Source organism: Sminthopsis crassicaudata, chromosome 3 (genome assembly GCF_048593235.1).
Source record: "Sminthopsis crassicaudata isolate SCR6 chromosome 3, ASM4859323v1, whole genome shotgun sequence".
NCBI lineage: Eukaryota > Metazoa > Chordata > Mammalia > Dasyuromorphia > Dasyuridae > Sminthopsis > Sminthopsis crassicaudata.
The window spans coordinates 610774981-610796127 of NC_133619.1; the positions used below are offsets into that span (position 1 = coordinate 610774981).

The window sequence follows — 21147 nt, forward strand, 5'->3', positions numbered from 1 at the left end:
TAAGTTACAAAGGCATTTCATATTTGTAGCTTCTGAACCATGTGATCCTTTGTCCTTTTAGGCAGGTATTGAAAATACAAAGTAAAAAAAAAAGCAGCCTTTGTCATCATGGAGCTAGCATGACAAGGAGACCATAGGTTTGTAGATTGGTATATACAATAGATAAGATGGACCATAACATGCTAGCAGCAATGAAAGACTTTTGTACATACTTGGTCAAGCATCATATATGAGATGCTGGTCTCTTAAAAGGAAATTATCAAGATCAGAAATGAAAAGTCACAACAAATGAAGAAGTAATGAATGCTATTAGAAACTTTTGTCCAACTATATGCCAATTAAAACCAGCAACTTAAATGAAAGAAATGGATATTTACTAAAAGCATAAGCTATCCAAATTAATATGAAACAGAGTTAAAACAACCCAATCTCAGAGAAAGAAACTGAACTAACTATAAATGAATTCTCAAAGGAAAACAAAACAAAACAATACCATATGGATTCATAGGTGAATTCTATCAAATTTTAAAAAGAACAATTTTATTATTTGGACTGTTTACGAAACACAAAAGATGTTACCAAAAATTCCTTCCATGACACAAATATCATATCAGTACATAAATCAGGGAGAGTCAAAAAATTATAGTCCAATATATCTGATGAAAATTGATGCAGAAATTTAAAATAAAACATTAGCAAAGGGGTTAAAACAACATATCTAAGTGGGATTTATATTAGGAATGCAGGGTTGGTTTAAAATGAAAATGTATTAACCATATTAACATTCCTTCTCAAAAAAGCAATCATATCAGTAGTTGCAAAAAAGCTTTTGGCAAAATACTTCACCAACGTCTGTTTTAAAACAAAACAAAACCCAACATTATGATATATTAACCATTCCTTAACATGACAAATAGACTATAGCTAAAACTAAGAGAGACGAACTCAAGAAAGATTTTGAAAATCAAATAAGAAGTAGAGAAGAAAACTTTGAAAAAAAAGAGTCATCAGCTTGGTAAAAGAGACACAAAAGTATACTAAAGAAAAAAAATACTTTACAGATTATGCCAAATGGTCAATGAGGCATAAAAATTCACTGAAGAAAAGAACTCCTTAAAAAAAAGGGAGAGACAGAATTGGTCCAATGGGAAAAGATGTACAAAACATCACTGAAGAAAATAATTCCTTAAAAATTAGAATCGGATAGGTAGAAACTAATGACTTCACGACATCAAGAAACCTTAAATATAAGACCAAAAAAAAAAAAATGAAATGAAGAAAATGTGAAATAACATTATGGGAAAAAAAGCAACATGGAAAATAGATTCATAAAGATAACTAAGAATTATTGGACTACCTGAAAGCCACAAAGAAAGTCTGGACATCATTTCAAAAAAATCAAAGAAAATTGCCCTGATGCCCTAGAATCAGAGTAAAATAGAAATTGAATGGATCTACTGATCACCTCCTGAAAGAAATTACAAAATGGAAACTCCCAGGGAATTTTAGCAAAATTCCAGAATTCCCAGGTCAAGGAGAAAATTTTGCAAGCAGCCAGAAACAAACAATTCAAATGTGGTGAAGCCACTGTCAGGATTTCACAAAATTTAGCAGCTTCCACGTTAGAGTAGTGACAAGCTTTTAAATGTGAATATTCTGAAGGATAACAAATCTAAATTTGTAACCAAGTATTACCTATCTAGCAAAATTGAGTATAATCCTTAAAGGAGAAAAAAATATTCAATGAATATTGGATGGATTCAATGGATATTCAATGAAATAGAAGATGTTCAAACATCTCTGATTTAAAAACAAAACAAAAACAAAACAAAAAATCAGAGCTAAATAGAAAATCGACTCTCATATACAAGACTCAAAAGAAGCATAAAAAAGTAAACAGGAAAGAGAGGGAGTCAATAAGGTTAAACTCTATTTACTACATGGAAAGATGTAACTTGTAGTAACAACTAAAACTTTTCACAGGTATGAATTGTCTATGATGCTATATCAAAAAAAGAATAAAATTAATGGGGGATAAAGAGGAATGCACTTGGGAGAAGAGGGAAGAAGTAAAATGGAGTAAATTATTTCACAAAGGCATGAAAGAACTTTATAATGGAAGGGAGGAAGCAGACAGCACCTGAATCTTACTCTCATTGGAATTAGCTCAATGTAATATATACACTCAGGTATGGAAATCTAACTCTATGAGGAAGTGAGGAGGGTAGGGATAAGAAGAGGGAGGGGTGCTGATAGAGAGTAGATTGGGAGAGGTATTGATTGAAAATAAAATAGTTGAGAAGGGACAGGATGTAAGGGGGGAAAGGGGAAAGAGAGAGGCAGGCAGGTGTGAATCCTAATAAGATGGAGGCAAATACTTAGTAATTACTTAATAAATAAGTAAATACTTAGTAATTTTTTTTATGTTTCTCTTAAAAAAGACCTCATTTCCAAATGTTGGAGGGGGAGTGGGAAAACTGGGACATTAACATATTGTTGATGGAGTTGTGAATGGATCCAACCATTATGGAAAGCTATCTGGAACTATGCCCAAAGGGCAATCAAACTGCATACCCTTTGATCCAGCAGTGCCATTACTGGGCCCTGTATCCCAAAAAGATCTTAAAGGAGGGAAAGGGACCCACATGGGTAAAACTGTGGCACCCCTTTTTGTAGTAGCAAGAAACTGGAAACTGAATGGATGCTTATTGAAGAAAGGCTGAAAAATTGTGGTATATGAATGTTATGGAATATTATTGTTCTGTAAGAAATGACCAACAGGATGATTTCAGAGAGGCCTGGAGAGACTTACATAAACTGATGTTGAGTGAAATGAGCAGAACCAGGAAATAATTATACATGGCAATATCATTATTATATGAGCATTAATTCTGATGGACGTGGCTCTTGTCAACAATGAGATGATTCAGAACAGTTCCAATGATCTTGTGATGAAAAGAGCCATCGACATCTAGAGAGAGGACTGTGGGGACTGAGTGTGCATCACTTTTTTCACTCTTTTTGTTGTTGTTTGCTTGCATTTTGTTTTCTCATTTTTTTCTTTTTTGATAATGATTTTTCTTGTGCAGCATGACAGTTGTGGAAATATGTATGGAAGAATTGCACATTTTTACCATATATTGGATTACTTGCCATCTAGGGGAAGGAGTGGGAGGAAGGGAGGGGAAAAAACAAGAACTCAAGATTTTGCAAAGATCAATTTTGAAATTCATTCATGCATATGTTTTGAAAATAAAAAGCTTTAATTAAAAAAAAATACAAAACCAAACCAAAAAAGGCCTCATTTCTTTAATATAGAGAGAACTTATATAGAGTCAATTCTGCAAGAATAAGTTTTTCTAGTAAATTTCAGAGTATATGAACAGGCAGTTTTTAGATAAAGAAGTCAAGGTTATATGTAGCGATCTGAAGAAGTGCTTTAAATCATTATTGATTAAGGAAATGAAAATTAAAACAGTTCTTGAGATATTACTTCATATCTTTCATATTGGCTAATATGATAGGAAAGGAAAATGACATGTTGTAGTAGATTTGGGACACTAAAACACTATACATATAAAAATATATTATAAATATATATATATTTGTGTATATATATATATATATATATATATACATATAAAATTATTGGTAGAGTTGTAAACTGATCTAACTAACCATTCTGGAAAGCACTTGGAACTATGCCTAAAGGGCTTTTATCCATCAGTATCACTACTAAGTCTGTATTCCAAAGAACCTATGCATAACAAAAATTCTTATGGTAGCTCTTTTTGTGATGTCAAAGAATTGGAAATTGAAGAAATCCCCCCTCAGTTGGGGATTGATTAAACAAGTTATAGCATGATAGTGATGGAATAATGATGGAATTATGCTGTTAGAAAGTCTGAAAAGACTTACATGAAGATGCAAAGTGAAGTAAGCAGAACAAGACCAATGTACACAGTAACAAAATACTGTATAGTGATGAATTGGGTATTCTCAGCAATACAATGATCCAAATAATTCCAAAGGATTCATGATGAAAAATGCTATCCATATCCAGAGAATTAACTAATGGAGTCTGAATGCAGAATTGAACAATATATATTTTTTAAAAAGCTTAATTTTTCTAATTTCTTTGTTTTCTTTCACAATGTGATTAATATGGAAATATGTAAATGTGTAATTTATATTAAATTGCCTTCTTAAGGAGGAGAGAGGGAAGTAAGGAGAGAGAATCTGAAGCTCAAAAAAAAAAAAAGAATGTTGGAGCTATAGAAAAACGTCATGTTATATATGCATGGTTGGTAGATTGTGAATAGATCCAACCTTTTTGGAAATAAATTTGGTATTATACAGAAAAAGTATCTTTTCAGGGTATTCCTGTTGACTCACTGATACTTCTTCTAGTCCTGTACCCCAAAGAGGTTAAAAAAAGAGGAAAAGGTCTCTTGTGTACTAAAACATTGGTAGCAATTCTTGTGGTGGCAAAACCCAGAAAATTCAGGAAAAGTGCATCAATTCTTGACTACATTGTATTGTACGATTGTGACAGAACTATATTCTGTTTAAAAAAAAAATTGAGAAAATGGCTGATTTCTAAGAGATATGGGGAAAACTAACTTCTGTGAACTGATGGAGAAAGAAGTAAAGAGACCAAGAACATTGTATATAACAACAGTGCACTAAAAAAAATTTAGAAAGCCATAAAAGTTAGTAATCATTCAGGTGCCTACTATGTGCCAGACACTGTGCTAAGGTTTAGAGATACAGAAAGAAAAAAAAAAAGACATTCCCTGGCCCAAGCATCTTATAAGCTAAAGGGGGAAGACAACAAGCACACAAACATGTAGAAAAGAAGCCTTGTATAAGATAGATAGGAAGGTACTGCGAGTTAGAGGGTTTGAGGAAGGTGAATTTTTAGTTAAGACTTCAAGGAAGCCAGAGAAGGCTGTAGGTGGAGATGAGGAAGGAGAACATTTCTAGCATGGGTGGCAACCAGGGAAAATGCTCAAAGGTGATAAGTCTTGTTTGTAGAAAGGCAGGAGGAGGTCAGTGTCACTGGATCTGGATGTAAGATGCAGGAAGATTAGAAGGGTAGGAAGAGGCTAGCTTAGGAGGACTTTGAATAGCAAAGTATTAGGGAGCTGAGGAAACCACTCATAGGGAAGGTAATATGGTTAGATTTGAGGTTTAGGAAAATCTCTTTAGTGCTGAATGGAAGATGGATTGGAGTGGGGAGGGACTTGAGGCTGGCAGACACACACACCTTGCCCCTCCCCACTTCCTCAAGCAGGCTGATGCAGTAGTCCAGGTGTGAGCTGTTGAGAAGCCTGCACTAGGGTGATGGTGCTGTCAGAGGAGTTGATGGGTGCATGCAAAAGAAGTGGCAAAGATAAAATCACCAAACCTTTGATCTACATGGTAGGTTTAATGAGGAAGCATGTTATCCATCTCCTCTGACAAAGAGATGATGCCCTTGATACAGAATGGCACATGTTTTCTAGACATGGCCCATGAGAAATTTGTTTTGCTTCACTTTGCATATTTATTACAAAAATTTATTCTCCTCATCCCACTTCCATCTGACCTCCATCTGATAGGGTAGGGATGGGAGGGGGAAAAAAAGATTTCTGGTAAGTTTAAAAAAAAAAAAGTAATTTTAAAAATTGATGTTCCTGATTTAATGTTTGCAGGAATTCCTTTAGATCATGGAAGTAAGTGAGATTATCAATTGATTACTCAATAATCATGGTACTTAGTTATTAATTTGCAATCTATTTCCCTGGTAGTGATTAAGGCATCTTCTGAAATTAAAAAAGGAAAAATATTATTTCTAAATGTTGAGGATATACTACCATTGATTCATATCTGGGTTGACAAGATAATTATAACTTTCTATTTTATTTGATATACACAATAATTCTGATTTGATCAGATGTCTTTGTTCTTTGCATGATATCACATAAACTTATGCACAGTTTATCTCAGGTTGAATGAAACCTTAAATATCCTTTGTTAAAATTGTTTTTTATATTGATGTGGGTCTTGAGTTTTTTTATTGCCTTTTTTACCATGTCATTAAAAAACCCTTTGATTCATGTCCTCTTGTGCTTTGATTTTGTGCCTTCTCAGATGATCCTCCCTGCTCCATCTCCCAGCATTGTCTCCTCTCACACCGAAGTCAAGTTAAAGAAAGTAAAAGAGCACATTGACCTAAACCCCTTGAAAAAGCCATTTACATTTGTTGCATCCATTTCATATCCTCAGGCCTTGAATCTGTCTGTTTTGTGCTCTTGTGATCTAAAGGCACCAGTGATCTCTTCGTTGCCAACCTTGACAGGCTTTTCTCTACCATTGGTTTTCTTGACCTCTCTGCTACATTTGATACTGCTCCCCCCAGCCTCCTGGAAACCATCTCCTGCCTTCATTTTCATGATGCTGCTCCTTCTTGATTGCATTAGATTGTGAGCTTCTTGAAGGCAGGACCTCCTTTTTGCCTTTCGTCTCAGCACAGTACCAGGCAGATTAACCAGTTCTCCTCACTATCAAAATCCTCTCTCTCCTCTATCTTCTTTGCTGGTTCCCTCCTAACTTGTGTTCTGCCAGAGTTCTTTTACTGATTTCCCTCCTGGTCTGACTTCCTCAACCCCCATGGCTTATTGCTTTCAAGTCCATCCCTGTCAGATCTTGATAGATAGGCCCAGTCTCTTTCCTGAGCTTCAGTTCTGTTTCATTTAAAGGCCCAAAGGACATTTCAAAACTGCTCTCTCTGTGACATCTCAAACCCAGTGTTCCCAAAACAGAACTCCTTATGCTTCCTCCCAAATCTGTCCCTCTTCTAACCCTGGGTACTGTCCAGCAGCACTGACATTTCTCTCTTTTCCATACACACATCCGTGCACTTCCATGTCTTGATTTATGGTAGCAGGGTCTTTCTCTTCTCTTTCTCTATTTTTTTTTTTTTCATCATGATATACCACATTCCAAATAAAGCCTTCCTACTGCTAGCATCCTTCCCATTTTTTATTTATTTTGGGGTTTTTTCTGAGTAGTATGCTGCAAATCACTTATTTATGTATATATTGTCATCTTTTTGAGAGTAAATTTATCTGTATTTCTGTGTTTCTTCAGTGCCTACCATAGTGCCTGACATACAGTTGGAATTTAGTAGATTCTTGTTGATTACTTGATTTAAAATAGTGAAAAACATTGGGGAAAAAAAAGAAAAACATTGGGTATGCAAGACCAAGAAGCCAGTCTGAACAAGCCTAGTATTAACAACCCCAAAAAGAATCTGTCAGTTAAACAATATTGTCATAAAAATCTGCAATTAAGAGAAACCAAGGCACAGAATCCCAAGCCCAATAAATTTATTACCAAAACTAATGCTGATACAAGTGGCCAAAGATGCATTTGTTAAAACAGCTTTCTGATAGTTATATAGAAGAATCTAAAAATACAGTGATATCGATCAAGCATGACAAAGGTATATATTTTAATTCTGATTGATCATTGCTGAGGTCATCAATCATAGTTCATATCAGGCAATAACCAGGTAGCCTTACATCTTGACCAACAACCTTTGGTAAGTTGGCATTTTTCAAGGGAGAACAGGGATGTTGCCATCTGGTTGGTACTATCTTGATCACATTGGAATTTTATGGATGAAAAGCACCCAGGAAAAGAGAACTAATAATGCTCAATGTTATTTTCTTGGTAGTTGGGAGATAAGATAGGGCCAAGTTGTTATTTGTACATTAAAGTATACATGAGGAAATAGTAGTAGCAGGGTAGCTTAGCTAATAGTGCATCTTTTATTACAAATAGGAAGCTTGTAGCTGCAGGCCTAAGTTTTGAGAGAGTTCAGGTTCACATACTAAGGGTGATGAGGTTTAGATTTAGGGAATCAAAATGAGATTAGAGTTTCTGGTGTTCAGGGAGTTAAATGATAAGGTCTAGTGGCAGGTTTGGGGTTCAGGAAACCAAATGAAGAGGTTTGGTTCCCCTGCAACTCCTTGGGATTCGGTGGAAGGGTAGGGAGTTTTGGGGACTTTCTTCTGGTGGCACAGAGATTTTCTGTAAAGGAATTTACAGACCTGAAAACCTAGATTGATAAAAAGATTTATTATGGGGATTGGAGGTAAAGTTAGAAATCCTGACAAAGGAGCATAAAGTCTGGTTGGGGAAATAGGTGAGGGTAAAGAGAGGATGGCACTGGAAAGAGTATTCCAAGAGATAGAGGCCCTTGACATGGAGGCCAAGCATGGAACTGGCATGTTTGGAACCTCTGCAAAGAGAGGGTTTAGTTTGTCTCTTTTATGGCTACAAGCTGAAGGGGGCTTGTGAATGGAGTCCAAGTTGGCTCCTCAATGAGTTTCACCTTGAGCTAGACTTTGAATTGAATTCAATGAGTTTCAGGACTGAGCTGTGACCCCACCCAGATAACCAGGGTGAAACTGTTTATCCCTAGGGGCAGGATCCCTCACTGAGGCAGAGTTGGAGATTTTTGCCTTCAAGGATTTTCAGAGTTTCTGGGTCCCAGTCTTCAAGGGAAAGTAACTAATATAATAGCATGATTATTAATACATAGTAAATTGATTACACCTTAAAATACTAGAAAATAAGGTAAGAGATCAATTTCAACTCTGTAGCATTATCATAGGATTTAAGGGGCATAAAACTTTGGAGGCTGCCTTGTCGAAGCCTCTCATTTTATAAGAGAAACAAACAGACCTAGAAAGATTCAAGTGATTGCCAGAGGCCACACAGATAGTAAATATCTCTACTGTCATCATCCAGTCTAAATATGTGTTCTGTCAGGTCAGCATGTACAAACTTCAATATAGAAGCCTTGATGTGGCAGAATTGAGTAAATTTTCAGAAATTTAAATTAAAAGGTGCTGGATCTGGAGTCAGAAAGATCTGAGTTTAAATCCAGCCTCAGATACTTAAGAGTGTGATCCTAGGAAAGTCATTTTACTTTTACTCCTCAGCATCAGTTTCCCCATATGCAAAGTGGAGATAATAGCTTACATTTAGGGTTGTTATAGGGTAAAGTGGGATAATATTTGTGTCACAGTTTGTAAAACTCTGAAAAACCATACAAGCTATGTACATGCTCAATGTTATTGTTTGTACACATAATTATTACTGCTCCTTGTGAAGTTCAAAAAGTAACTCTACTCATGAAATAAATGAGAAAATTAATGGGATAGAGTAATATGTTCATGGTCAGATGAAACTATCTTGGCAGATGTTTTTGCTTAATGGCTTCTCTCTGCCATAAATGAGGATTTAACCTGCAGACTTGGAAGAAGTTTTTTTTTTTTTCCTTTCCAGAAGAGCTTTTTGTTGTCTTTTCAATAGTGTTAAACTCTTCATGATCCATTTGGGTTTTTTTGGCAAACATGCCAGAGTGATTTACCATTTCATTCTTCAACTCATGCTACAGATGAGGCAAACAGAATGAAATGTCTTGTCCACAGAGTCACACAGTAGTTAATATCTGGGATCAGATTTTGAACTCAGGAAGATGAATGCTCTGACTCCTTTTCTGGCATTCTATTGACTGCACCACTTAATTGACTTCAGAAATGGATAAAATGTAAAGACAAATGCATTTTTAAAAATTCTTGATATTTCACCACATCCTTCCTTGGTAGATAATAAGTTTTCTGGAAATCATATAATAAATATTAGCATTTTATGCACTCAATTCATGTTACCTTCTAATGGAATAATAAAGACCATTGAGACATGGCCATTACTTTAGGAAATTTTTTTCTTTTTTCTCACTTTCCCTCCATCCTCTCTCCCCTCTGTCGAGAAAACAAGAAATACAATACCCTTTCTACATATGAAGGCATTTCTACATAAGACATTCTGAGGATGGAGGTAGGGGTGATTAGCAAAAAAAAAAATAAATAAAGGAAAACATGCAGAATCCATCTCTGTCTGGAGGTGAATAGCAGTTTACCTAATGAATCTTTTGTAGTTATGATAGAGTTTTGATTAATGTTACTAAATCTTTTACAATTAATTATTGTTACAGTTACTATGTAGATTGTTCTCCTGCTTCTGTTCATTTCACTTTGCATTAATTCATATAAGTATTCCCAGGTGTTTTTTTTTTCTGAAATAATCTCATTATAGCACAATAATATTCTTTCACAATCATATATCACAACTTGTTCATCCTTTCCCCACTTGGTGGTAATCTACTCCATTTCCAACTCTTTACCACCATCAAAAGCTGCTATAAATATTTTTGTTCATATGTCTTTGTACATTGGTCTCTTTAGGGTATAAATTTAGTGATATTAGTGGGTCAGAGAGTATGCACAGTTTTATAACCCTTTAAGCTGAGTTCCAAATTGTTCTCCAGAAAGATTGGACTAGTTCATAGCTCTATCAGCATTGTATTAATGTACCTGTTTTCCCATTGTCCCTCCAGCATTATTTTGCTGTTCTGTCATCTTAGCCAATGCAGCCAACATAAGATAGTGTAAGATAGTGAGTTGTTTTAGTTTACATTTCTGTTACTTATTAGTAACTCAGCATTTCTTCCTCTAAAAACTGCCCATTTATATCCTTTGACCATTTACTAATTAAGCATTGGCCTTTATTTTTTTATATAACTGACTCAGTTCTCTTCATATTTGAGATGAAAAACCTTTTATCAGTTATTTTCTGCAGACTCCCCTCCTTTAGTGTCCTACTTTTCCTCTTATTTTGGCTCTATTAGTTTTAATTGTTTTAATAATAAATTTTCCCTTCCATGAATCCCTCTCTCTCTGTGTATCTCTCTCTTGTTTGTTCATAAATTCTTCCCTTATCTACAGATCTGACAGGTAAAGGTTTCCGTGCACCTCTAATATTCTTATTACCCCCTTTATGTCTAAATCATGAACTCATTTTGAGCTTAGCTTGATATTTGATGTGAGATTTTGGTTAATGCCTAGTTTCCATTAGACTGCTTTCAAGGTCATTATGCTAATTTTCTTCTGTGTATTTTGTGCAACTAAACTAACCTGTTTGACTTATCAACCTCTATTTTTTTGCCCAATAACAAATATTTTGGTGATTATGACTTTGCTTAGGTGTGAGTCTAGAAGCTGTTATACATTGTCCCACTCCCCTGTTGGAGGATTATATATATATATATATATATATATATATATATATATATATATATATATATATATATATATATATATAATATATAATGTCATCTGAACTCTTATAAAGGTGGCTAATCATCTTTGGGGGAAAACATTTCTGGCACTTTGCCTAATCACCATTGATGTCCGAAAGACTCCTTGGTCTTTTTATTTCATTCTCAAAATTATCTCCATATAAAGCTTTTATAAAGAGCACCTTGAGCAGCATACTTTGCACTAGCCAATTATTACCTGTAATCTACTATCCCTTCATGGAAATGATTATATCCAACCTTATTTCAGTGCTTAGAAGACAAGGCCCCATCACGGCTTGAAGCGTTTTTGGAACTAAAAACTAAATTCTGTGGAGAAAAATCTAAAGAAATCTCACTGAGTTTCTAGGTTATTAGACATTAACCTGGTTTGGATTGTTCTTTTTCACACTAATCAGTGCGTCAGGTTAGGGACTTCAGGAATTTTTGCAAATAAAAACTTAATTTTTTGGGGGAAAAGTATATGGAAATCTCACTTAAAGGGAGTTTCCAGGTTATTAGACATTAACCTGGGTTGTATTGCTCTATTTCACACTAATAAAGTGACCCATACTTTAATTTTTTCTGTGGATATCTGTCTTTAAGCCTCAGGCTGAGCAGTGCTTTTTGGTACCCCACAGCTTAATGATCCTGAGAGCAATGCCCTTTGGGCATAAGTTGTAGTTACCTTGTATGGTCTGCAGTCTCATAGGCGAATGACTCTTGGAAGTCAGGTTCATTTTTTCTAACTGTGAAATAAGATTCATTTTGAAAATCTGTGTAGCAGCTTCCTGATAGCCTGAGTCATTTAACACTCCCTGCTAAATGAATGTGTCATTCACGTGTGTTCCAGTGGCCATCTAACCCATGTCATGGAGTAAGAACAAAAGTAGCCCTTAACTTCTTGTTTAAATTTAATTCAATTTGTTCCAAAGCTTCATGCTCAAATGGATGGTGAGTGATCTTCATATTATGCTTCCAGGAGATGCTTGGCTTGCAGGCATGTGTTCCATATGTACAGTATGTGTTAATTTCTTGGCTGAGGCTTTCAGAAATGAATTTTGGAGCTAAACGTAAAAATGATATTGGTGAAGAGATAGTCACATTTCACTAAAGAGTGGATTCTAAAGAAATAATAGACTGTGGTTACTTGTTTAGCTTTCGATACAAACCTTCTAAATGTTCACTGGAGTGCACCTGCTTCTGATATTTAACATTCAACTGTTTAGTACTTTGGAATCCCTAGCATTTTCACATTTTGTTGGAAAGTAAAGTTGAGGCTTTTTCCTGGGGGAAACTTAACGGTGTGACTTCTGAAATGAAAATAGGGGGAAAAAAAAAAAAAAAGTGTGTCAGAGGGTATTTGAGGCAAAGTCTAGATTTTATGGAAGGTACACTAGGCTCTATCCTGACCCCTGGTGTTCAAGACTCTGAATTCAGATTACACATATTGTGTAAGACCTCTGAGCCTCACTCCTGATAGGATTCTGCACTCTTTGCTCATAGCCATTCATAATGGACTCTAGCTCATCATTGACTCTGCCCTTAATATAAAATCTTGCAGTGGATGAATTTCCCTCATCACCATTGTTCATGTCCTGGGAATTAAGAGATAGAAAATGTTTGTTTTCCTTTCTTTCAGTCTTTCAGACTTCCCTAAACTTAACCTTGATTTTAAAATAGCTTTTTTTTATGAAAAGCTTAACTATTGAAATGATTTAAAAGAAATTCACCCCTTTTCTTCTTTGTGTATCTAAAGAATTGACATAAATGGTAAGCAAGGGGTTAGCTAGCAGTGTGGTTAGAGTGCCAGATCTGTAATTGGGGAGACCTGCATTTGGTTCCACTCTCAGATACTCAGGAATTGGGCAAATCACTTAAACTCTATCTGCCTTAGTTTTCTCATCTGCAAAATGGGGAGTGATACCATCTACATTTTAGCATTGTTGTGGGGATCAAATGAGATATCTGTAAAGTCCTTTGCAAACCTTAAAATATTGTGTAAATGTTCATTATTATTATTAAACAAAGTTGAGGCCTGGTTGATAGGTCTTAAAAATTCTGATTTATTGAATAGTTTTCTGTAAATTCTTTTTCATTTTTATTATATTTATATTTTTACATTTATAAAATGAAGTTGAGATTTATCCATTAATTATTTTAGGCCAGAATGTAAAAAAGAAACATGCTACTGTACCTCTTGAGTAAATTTGTAATTCTGTTTTATAAATTAGTATTGGGGTCTGCATAGCAAAATTTACAATAAAATTTCACTTTGATGATGAAATATTAGCCTTAAGGCCAAGTAGTCAGAGATTTTACAAATAATGTATTAGAGGATCAGATCAAACACTTAATGGTTATAATTGAGTTTTATTTAATTTAATTATAAGCCTAATGACTCTTCCTTCTTAAAACAACCATGTTTCTCTGATTTTCTTTGTATTCTCAGTGCTTGCCACATAGTAAGTGATTAATAAATACTTATTCATTGAGAGTAAGTCATTTTCATGGGAGTCTGCATGTTAGCATATCTATGTAGTAAAGGTTTTTTATGACTATAATATGCTTAAAATACTGTGCCTAAAGTATCAGGAGAATGCTACTTCAACCCTTTATATAGGCAAAAATGATCCGTATATGTCGATCAGTGCTTTCCAAAACTCTGTCTCAATTCCACCATCTCAGCCTGGGCAGTTGCAGCCAATTTCTTCCCTTCAGTCTTCTGTACTCAGATGTTCTAGAACCATTGTTTTCTCAGGTGGACAGTGGAGCCCAGAGGTTGCATGTGGGCCAACTGTCCCCATTATAGTACTTCAACTCTTTAATCCTAGTCAGAGTCATATTTGAAGGAGACCAACAGTTAAATTAATGCTTGTCACTAGCCCAAGAGCTTTGTTCTTAGTTCTTTCATTCATTCTGCTATGTCATTTGCAGATGCTGAACAAAGTTGCATAGGCTTGAAGCCCTTGAATAATTTCTATTTAGTGAATAATTTTTGTACAAAGAATCATCTCTGTATAGCCTTTCCAGATATAGAATGGTGCTCAGGTATGCCAGTAGGCAATGACAGTATCACAAGACTTGTATGAAAACCAGGTTTATGACAAGAGAAATGAACATGCATGTGGAAATCCAAGAGTTTGGAGTCCTTACCGAAGTTTGCATATTTCTAACAATATAACAAAAGAAGGAGAAAGCAGGACGGGGTGTGGCATTGAGAGGGGTCTTGAAGGGATGGAGCAAGGGGATGGCTAAAGCCACATTTTTTTCCCCTTGGGAACCAATAAATAGGTGATGAAGATAGGAGGATCTGCTTCTCTGCAAAGGACCCCAGCCTCACAGGTGCTTTCCCAGCCTGGCAAAGCTGTGATCCAGACTGATCTCAAGTCCTAAAAAGGAAAAGATTTAAAACTAAGCTGTCAGAAAACATCATCATGGATTCATAGTATTTTAGACTTAGATTCTTCACCTATGAGGAAACTAAAATACAGGAAGTTCAATGACTGACCCATTGCCACAAACTCAGGAAGTTAGTAGGTGAAGTTGGATCCATTGTTTTTTGCTGCCACGAAAACATCAGAATTGGGGAGTTGGAAGAGACCTCATTCATTATAAGAATTCCATAAACAGCATGGCTGAAAAACGGCTGTCCAAATTCTGTTTGAAAATATTTCATGTCTCTGGGGAGAGTCATGCCTAAGAAAACTGTCACCGGTACTAGTTTTTTCCTGGTTCTTTGTAGCTTACATCATAGACTCCTAGTTTTTCCTTCTGAGACAAAATAGACTTAGTATGATCTTTCCTTGACATAGTAGCGGTTATCACCCTGATTTTGATCTCTCTCTCTCTCTCTCTCTCTCTCTCTCTCTGTATGTGTGTATATATATATATATATATATATATATATATATATATATATATATATATATATATATATATATATATATATATATGTATGTATGTATGTGTGTGTGTATATATATATACACACACATACATACAAACCTTTTTTTCATATATATATATATATGTATGTATGTATGTGTGTGTGTGTGTATATATATATACACACACATACATACAAACCTTTTTTTCCTAGATAAATTGAAGATCATTCCAAAATTAAAGTTAGAGCTTGTCAGAAATTATGTCTGTGGAAAAATAATTTCCCTTACCCCCAAACTTTTCGAAAATATATGTGATCCATTAAGTTAGGCATGCCTGCATGATTAGCTTTTACCTTCCTTCAGAGATAAGATTATAACAAAAAGAGATTAAGAAAAATGAACAACATTGTCCTAGTGGGAATGTATCACCTTCCCATAAAGACCCTAGATGAGAAATCTCTGTGGGGTAATTACCGTTTTTCTGTGGCTTTCTTTACCATCTGGTAATATTGGAAATGCTAATATCTTGGGCCTTAACTTTATGTTTAGAAATATGCATTTCTAAATGTTTTTTATTTTCTGGCTTTTTATTCCTAAAAAAAAAAAAAAATCACTCCTTTTTCATTGACATTTGCTCATAATGCTTCTTAGATATGGAAGATTGTGGAGAAATTGTCATTTCAAAGTTAGCCTGTTTTACATTAGAATTTTAAAAAATTTCTTGATATGTTAAGGTCATGGTCTTGAGGTATAGATTTGCATTTACTTTTTCTATGCACCTTCTCTGAATACTGTATCTTTTTGTGGTCTGGTGAATACAATTGACCTTCTTTTCAATGTTGAGCCTTGAAGTCATTTAGAATGACTTAGTCTTTTTTCCTATTAAGTAAATGAGACAAATCATATTTTTATTTAGAAGCTGTAGAAAACTAAGTCATCCTAACAGACATCCATTTATACCATGTGTCTCCATCATAATGCTATTTTCAGCCAGTGATACTGAACTGTGTCAGTATTTTCATTTATAGCTCTGAAGTCTTCCCAATATAAAACTCAAGTCATAAGCCAATTTTTTTCTCACATGAATGATTTAGAATAGATTAATAATTATAGCTCTGTTCCATTATTTAACTGAAATTCAAATAGAAATCCATAACTCAGATTTTTAAAAAATATACATATATTTGTTGTCATTGTACAACTCTTTGTGACCCCATTTGGAGTTTTCCTGGCAAAAATATCAGAGTGCTTTGTTATTTTCTGCTCCAGCTCCTTTTATAGATGCGGAAACTGAGGCAAAATAGGGTGACGTTGCTTTCCTAGGATCACACAGCTAGTCAGTGTGTGAGGGCAGATTTGAACTCAGGTTTTCCTGACTTGAGGTTTTATGTTCTGTACCTGCATCACCTAGCTTCCCCAGGCATAATCTATATAATATGGAGTTTAATAAGGAGTTGTCTGGAACTGTAGGGAAATCAGGTCCAACAAGTACGGGGGAAATAGAAATAACACCATTTCCACTTTAAAAAAGGAATCCCAAAAGACACAGATATCACAGGCAGAAATTTCTTCTTGCTATCAGTCCTACTGGCCTTGTACTTGAGATCTGGGGCTCTGATTATAAATAACAACTGATATTTATATAATATTCTTAAGTTTTACAAAGCACGCACTTAACATCCAATGTCTGCTCACTAAGCCTGCATAGAGTTCAAGCCTAAAATGAAGTGACCCAATCATGGTCACATGTCTCCTAAGGGTCAGAGGTGAAAGTTAAAGCTGGGTCTCTGATGACTCCAGGTCTTGCCTCTTTCCATTCTGCAAGTTATAATTTTAAGATGGAAGCATCACAGCAAGGGAAGGTTTTCTTTATGCTACCTATTACCTGAACCAGGAAGATCTGCTTCAGAAGGAAGATCACTTCCCTATACATTGAGCCATCTTAATTATAAGGGGAAGAGCCGCAGTCCCACAGAAATTAATTTTGTTGGACTCACTTGAAGTAGTCTTTTATCAATTTAGTCGATATTACTACCTCTTGACTGACCCTGAGGCTGAATATGATGCAAATTTGGGAAGTTGTGACCTTCTTTAGGACATAGCTCTATGTCAAGTGAGTGTAAATCCATTTAATGGGGTGTCTCTTATCTTCTAACATCCCAGGAATCATAGAGGTTTGTCCACCACAGCTCAGGTTAGTAATGTTTTTTTCTGGGGGTTTATTTCCCCTTTTTCTAATAACACATACTACAAACTGATTTACCAAGCCAGCAGTGTTTTCCATTTCCTATAGCAGATGTCCAAGTTGGTTTATTCTATGTCTTTGGAATATTGCTTCTAGTGAGACTTGTTCCCTTCAGAATTTTCTACCTCAATCTAGGAGGAGGGAGGTCTCACCTTTGATAGAATTTCATGGAGTAGCCTGTTAGAGAATAGTAAGGAATCGACCCCAGATCTCTAGAGAGAGTCGTGGCTTTGCCCTGTGGAGGCTGAGTATGTGAGTCTCAGTCCCTTGGAGCTGTGCAAGGAGGGGCTAGGGGAAATCCAACCAGTGACCAATTTCTGTAGTTAATGGTTAGACAGTGGGGGTGCAGACAAAGGAGGAGAGAGTCTCTAGTCAGAGTCTCTGGGTTTCAGGCTTTATTGCATGTTCAGAAATGGTCTAGGGCAAATCCTGTAACCCTCTGGCCTTCACTTCACATGACCCTTTGTAAAAAAGGTGGCTGCACGAGGTTGTCTCCAAAGGACCTGGCAGCTCCGAGGCCTAAAGCGTTAGGGGGAGCAGGGCTGACTTGGGGGGGGGGAGGTGGAAGAGAATTCTCCCCAGTCTTAAACAGAAAAGCCTCCTGAAGTCTGTTTTTAATTTTTTCTTCCTAAAAGAAGACAGCCTTTTCAGAAAGTTAGAATTCTCTCTGGAATCCGTTTTCTCATTTGCACAATGATTGGATCAGACCAGATGAGCACTGATCACCTTTCCTTCCCCGCCTCCTCTGATCCAAAGGCCTTCACATGCTTTAGGTGAACAACTTAGCAAAAATCAATTGTTTAGGTGGGGAAGAACTTCTGCCCTTCTTCCACTCCAGTTTGAAAAGTGTTGCTTGCATGAAGATTCCTCATGCTCTGAGAAAGAACACAAGAGAATGAATTGTATTTGTGACTGTTGCGCCATCTTCTTTTGCTGTGGTTAATAGTAATCATCTCTTCCTCCCTCCCCCTTTCCTGCCGCCTTTTTCCTTCCCCTCTTACCTTTCCCATGTACTTTTAATTCAATTGGTCACTCCCTTTTTTTCCTTGCTTTATTTTTTTTTTCTTTTTAACCTTTCACCCCACTCTGTCTCTCCTACTTGCTTGCGTTCCATGTTGCTAGTTTTTATGTTCGCACGCTCATTATCACCCTTTTTTGTACTTCAAATCCCAGCAGCTGTCCAGCCAGGTCCCCGAGCACAGCCCCGTGGTTTATGGGACTGTGGAGAACACTCATCTTGCTGCCGGCACCCCTGTCACTGCGCCTAGCGACCCGAAGCAAGGTTTGTTTATGGCTGTTTTCTCCCTGTTCTCTTGAGTTCTTTAGTCTTCTCTCTGTCTCTTTCTTGTTAATTATGTTTCCCTCCCTTCCTCTTCCCTCCCCCCATGACCCCCACACTTATCTGTGTGAGGAAGGTATCCACTTTCAAGACTTAGGTCGTATCTTCACCTTAAGGAAGCTGAAAGACATTGACCAGCACAGTGTACTTCTGAGGACACTGAGTCAGGGCCTGTTACAGATTTTCCCATTTGTACCTAAAATCTCATTGTTCCCTAACATAACAATTCCCCTTTCTGTAGCACTTTAGGGATCACAAAGTGTTTTTTGCACCCTAACCCTGTATGCACTTACTCTCAAGGCTGATAACACTTTGCTTATAATTTTTATTGGATATATCATTTTACTATTTTTAAACAAATGCCATTACTCTCCCTTAAATATTAGACTCCCCAGGCTTTTGAATTGATAATATAAATCTAGTTAACTCTGCTACAAAATGCTGAAAAATTTCCTTGAAAGTCCTAGTTTTAGTGTCTCCAGAAATGCAAAAGGAGAAAGCTTATTTTTTCCTGAAGAGACTTAAAATTGACTCATTCCAGAATGAGTTCTGTGGTAATACAGTCAAATGTATGTAACCCATTGAGAATAGCAGTGTATGTGGGATAGCCATTGTTTCCTTATTAACTATGCTCAGCCAGATTTCAGGTTATCCAAAATCTGAAACAAGATTATGGCAGAAATAGGTATGCAAGTTGTATATGCTTATGTGTGGTTGCCTGCATTTCAAAGCCATATAGAAATAAGTTTTGAATATCTGCTTCTTTGAATTATTCATCCTTTATTACTTTGAATTATTAAGAATTATTCTAGAATGTTTTTAGAATACATTTTCAATGTATTATTAGTATTCTTTAAAATATTTTTTAAGTTGCCTTAAAATCTAAAGTGGAGAGGAATTTAATTCTGCAGGCCAAATGTTAAGGGTCACATTATAAACATAATAAAACTTGGGTTTGTGTTATACTCCCATTGTATCACGCAGTAATACTGTGTAATTATTGAGATGTAAGTATAGTTTTTCATGCATGATCTTAAGAGTTGGGTAAACATGAACCATTTCATTATGCCAATGTTATTTATGTTGAAACTTCATGAAATCAAGTATTAACATGTTCTTAATGGAAGAAAAAAAAAAAAACTGCAGACCACAGATTAACTAAAGACACTGTCCTATCCATGTTCCTCCAGAATTAGGCTTTCATATACTCCACTAGCCAATGAAGAGGAATAAAAGAGGAGTTGTGTTTGTTTGGAGCCAATTTAAAATGCATTAAAACCACGCTTTTATCAAGGTTTGACAGATTCTTTTAGAGCACCTTGAAAAATTCTGAAAATTAAAATGGGAAAAAAAAAAACCTTACAGGGAGAAAATAAACTTAGTATTTGCAGATACTTTGATTTGCAGGCTCACAAAGATGCAGAATTCCTGAATCAAAAATCAGCCAGATGGCTAGGGTTTTTGGATATAGAGTATATTTCGAAGCCTTATATTGGAAACTTGGTTGTTCATCCTACATTGTTCTTTGATGAGATGGGATGTCTTCCCCAAGCGCTCTATTGTCAGGACACCTCAGACTTGACCCCTAGCCCTAGTACAGAATTATTTCTGAGCTTCCTCCCCAGCTTTGCCAAGTTAGAAAATCTTTTACATACCATCCTGCTGCCAAACCTGAGATTTCTGAGGACAAAATGGCCTTTTTCATTTATTTTGTGAAGAAGGATTTTAATGTTTGTATAAAAACCCTTTTGCAAGTTCAGGCCTAGATTTTCAAAGGGCTTGAGAGAAGCTAAGCAACATGATTGTGCTTCATGCTTTTTTATTAGTGTATTCAGTAATAAACATCAGTATTTTAGAATTATAAATTGTCAAAAAGAACTATTTCAGAACACCATGAAGAAAAGAGAAACCATTTTACATAAAAGTTGTTTTGTTTATTGCTATATGACTTCACCATGGGTCCCTCAAACCTATTAGAAGTGAAGAGAACATGGGAGAATCAGAAACCCTCCTTAGCCCAGACAGTTCCTGACACTTGGGGGTGTGGGCTCATTAAAAAAGAGTAAAGGAAATAGAAGCCAGGTCTTGTTCTGAAGTTCATCCATAAGGGTTAGCTAGCTTCCTGTTTGCCTGAGGTGGGGTTTTTTTGTTTATATTTTTGGTTTTTTAGGGTTTTTTTTTTTTGTTTTTTTTTTGTCTGGAGCTTCTCCCACACCCTTAAGTTGTAGAAGAAGTGATTGCGTCATGATTCCTGTGACTTTAGCCATGTTAGGCATGTTTCAAGCCCAAACTCCACCAAAGGAAATTCCTCTTGGGAAAGCTGTACTTAAATTGCTATGTTCCCTGTTATGATGAATACAGAGCACTCGGTTTGTAGTTCTTTGCCCACCTTGTCATTTCACCTAGTGGTCATATGGGATTTTTTTCTGGGGAGTGATTCCCAGAGTGGGTGTACCCAAGGCCATATATATAACCAGCC

General features: G+C 35.9%; 1 protein-coding gene across 23 annotated transcripts in view; it reads left to right on the plus strand.

Annotated features, from left to right (window-relative positions):
• EIF4G3 (eukaryotic translation initiation factor 4 gamma 3) overlaps window positions 1-21147 on the plus strand; it is a 377578-nt gene that overhangs the window by 249344 nt on the left and 107087 nt on the right. For 16 of the 23 annotated variants that reach the window (XM_074305978.1, XM_074305980.1, XM_074305976.1 and 13 more), the window contains one exon: window positions 18503-18611. In XM_074305978.1, the coding sequence (XP_074162079.1) occupies window positions 18503-18611 (109 nt within the window). The remainder of the gene's footprint in view (window positions 1-18502; window positions 18612-21147) is intronic. The other 7 variants (XM_074305996.1, XM_074305975.1, XM_074305982.1 and 4 more) reach the window with 1 other exon arrangement.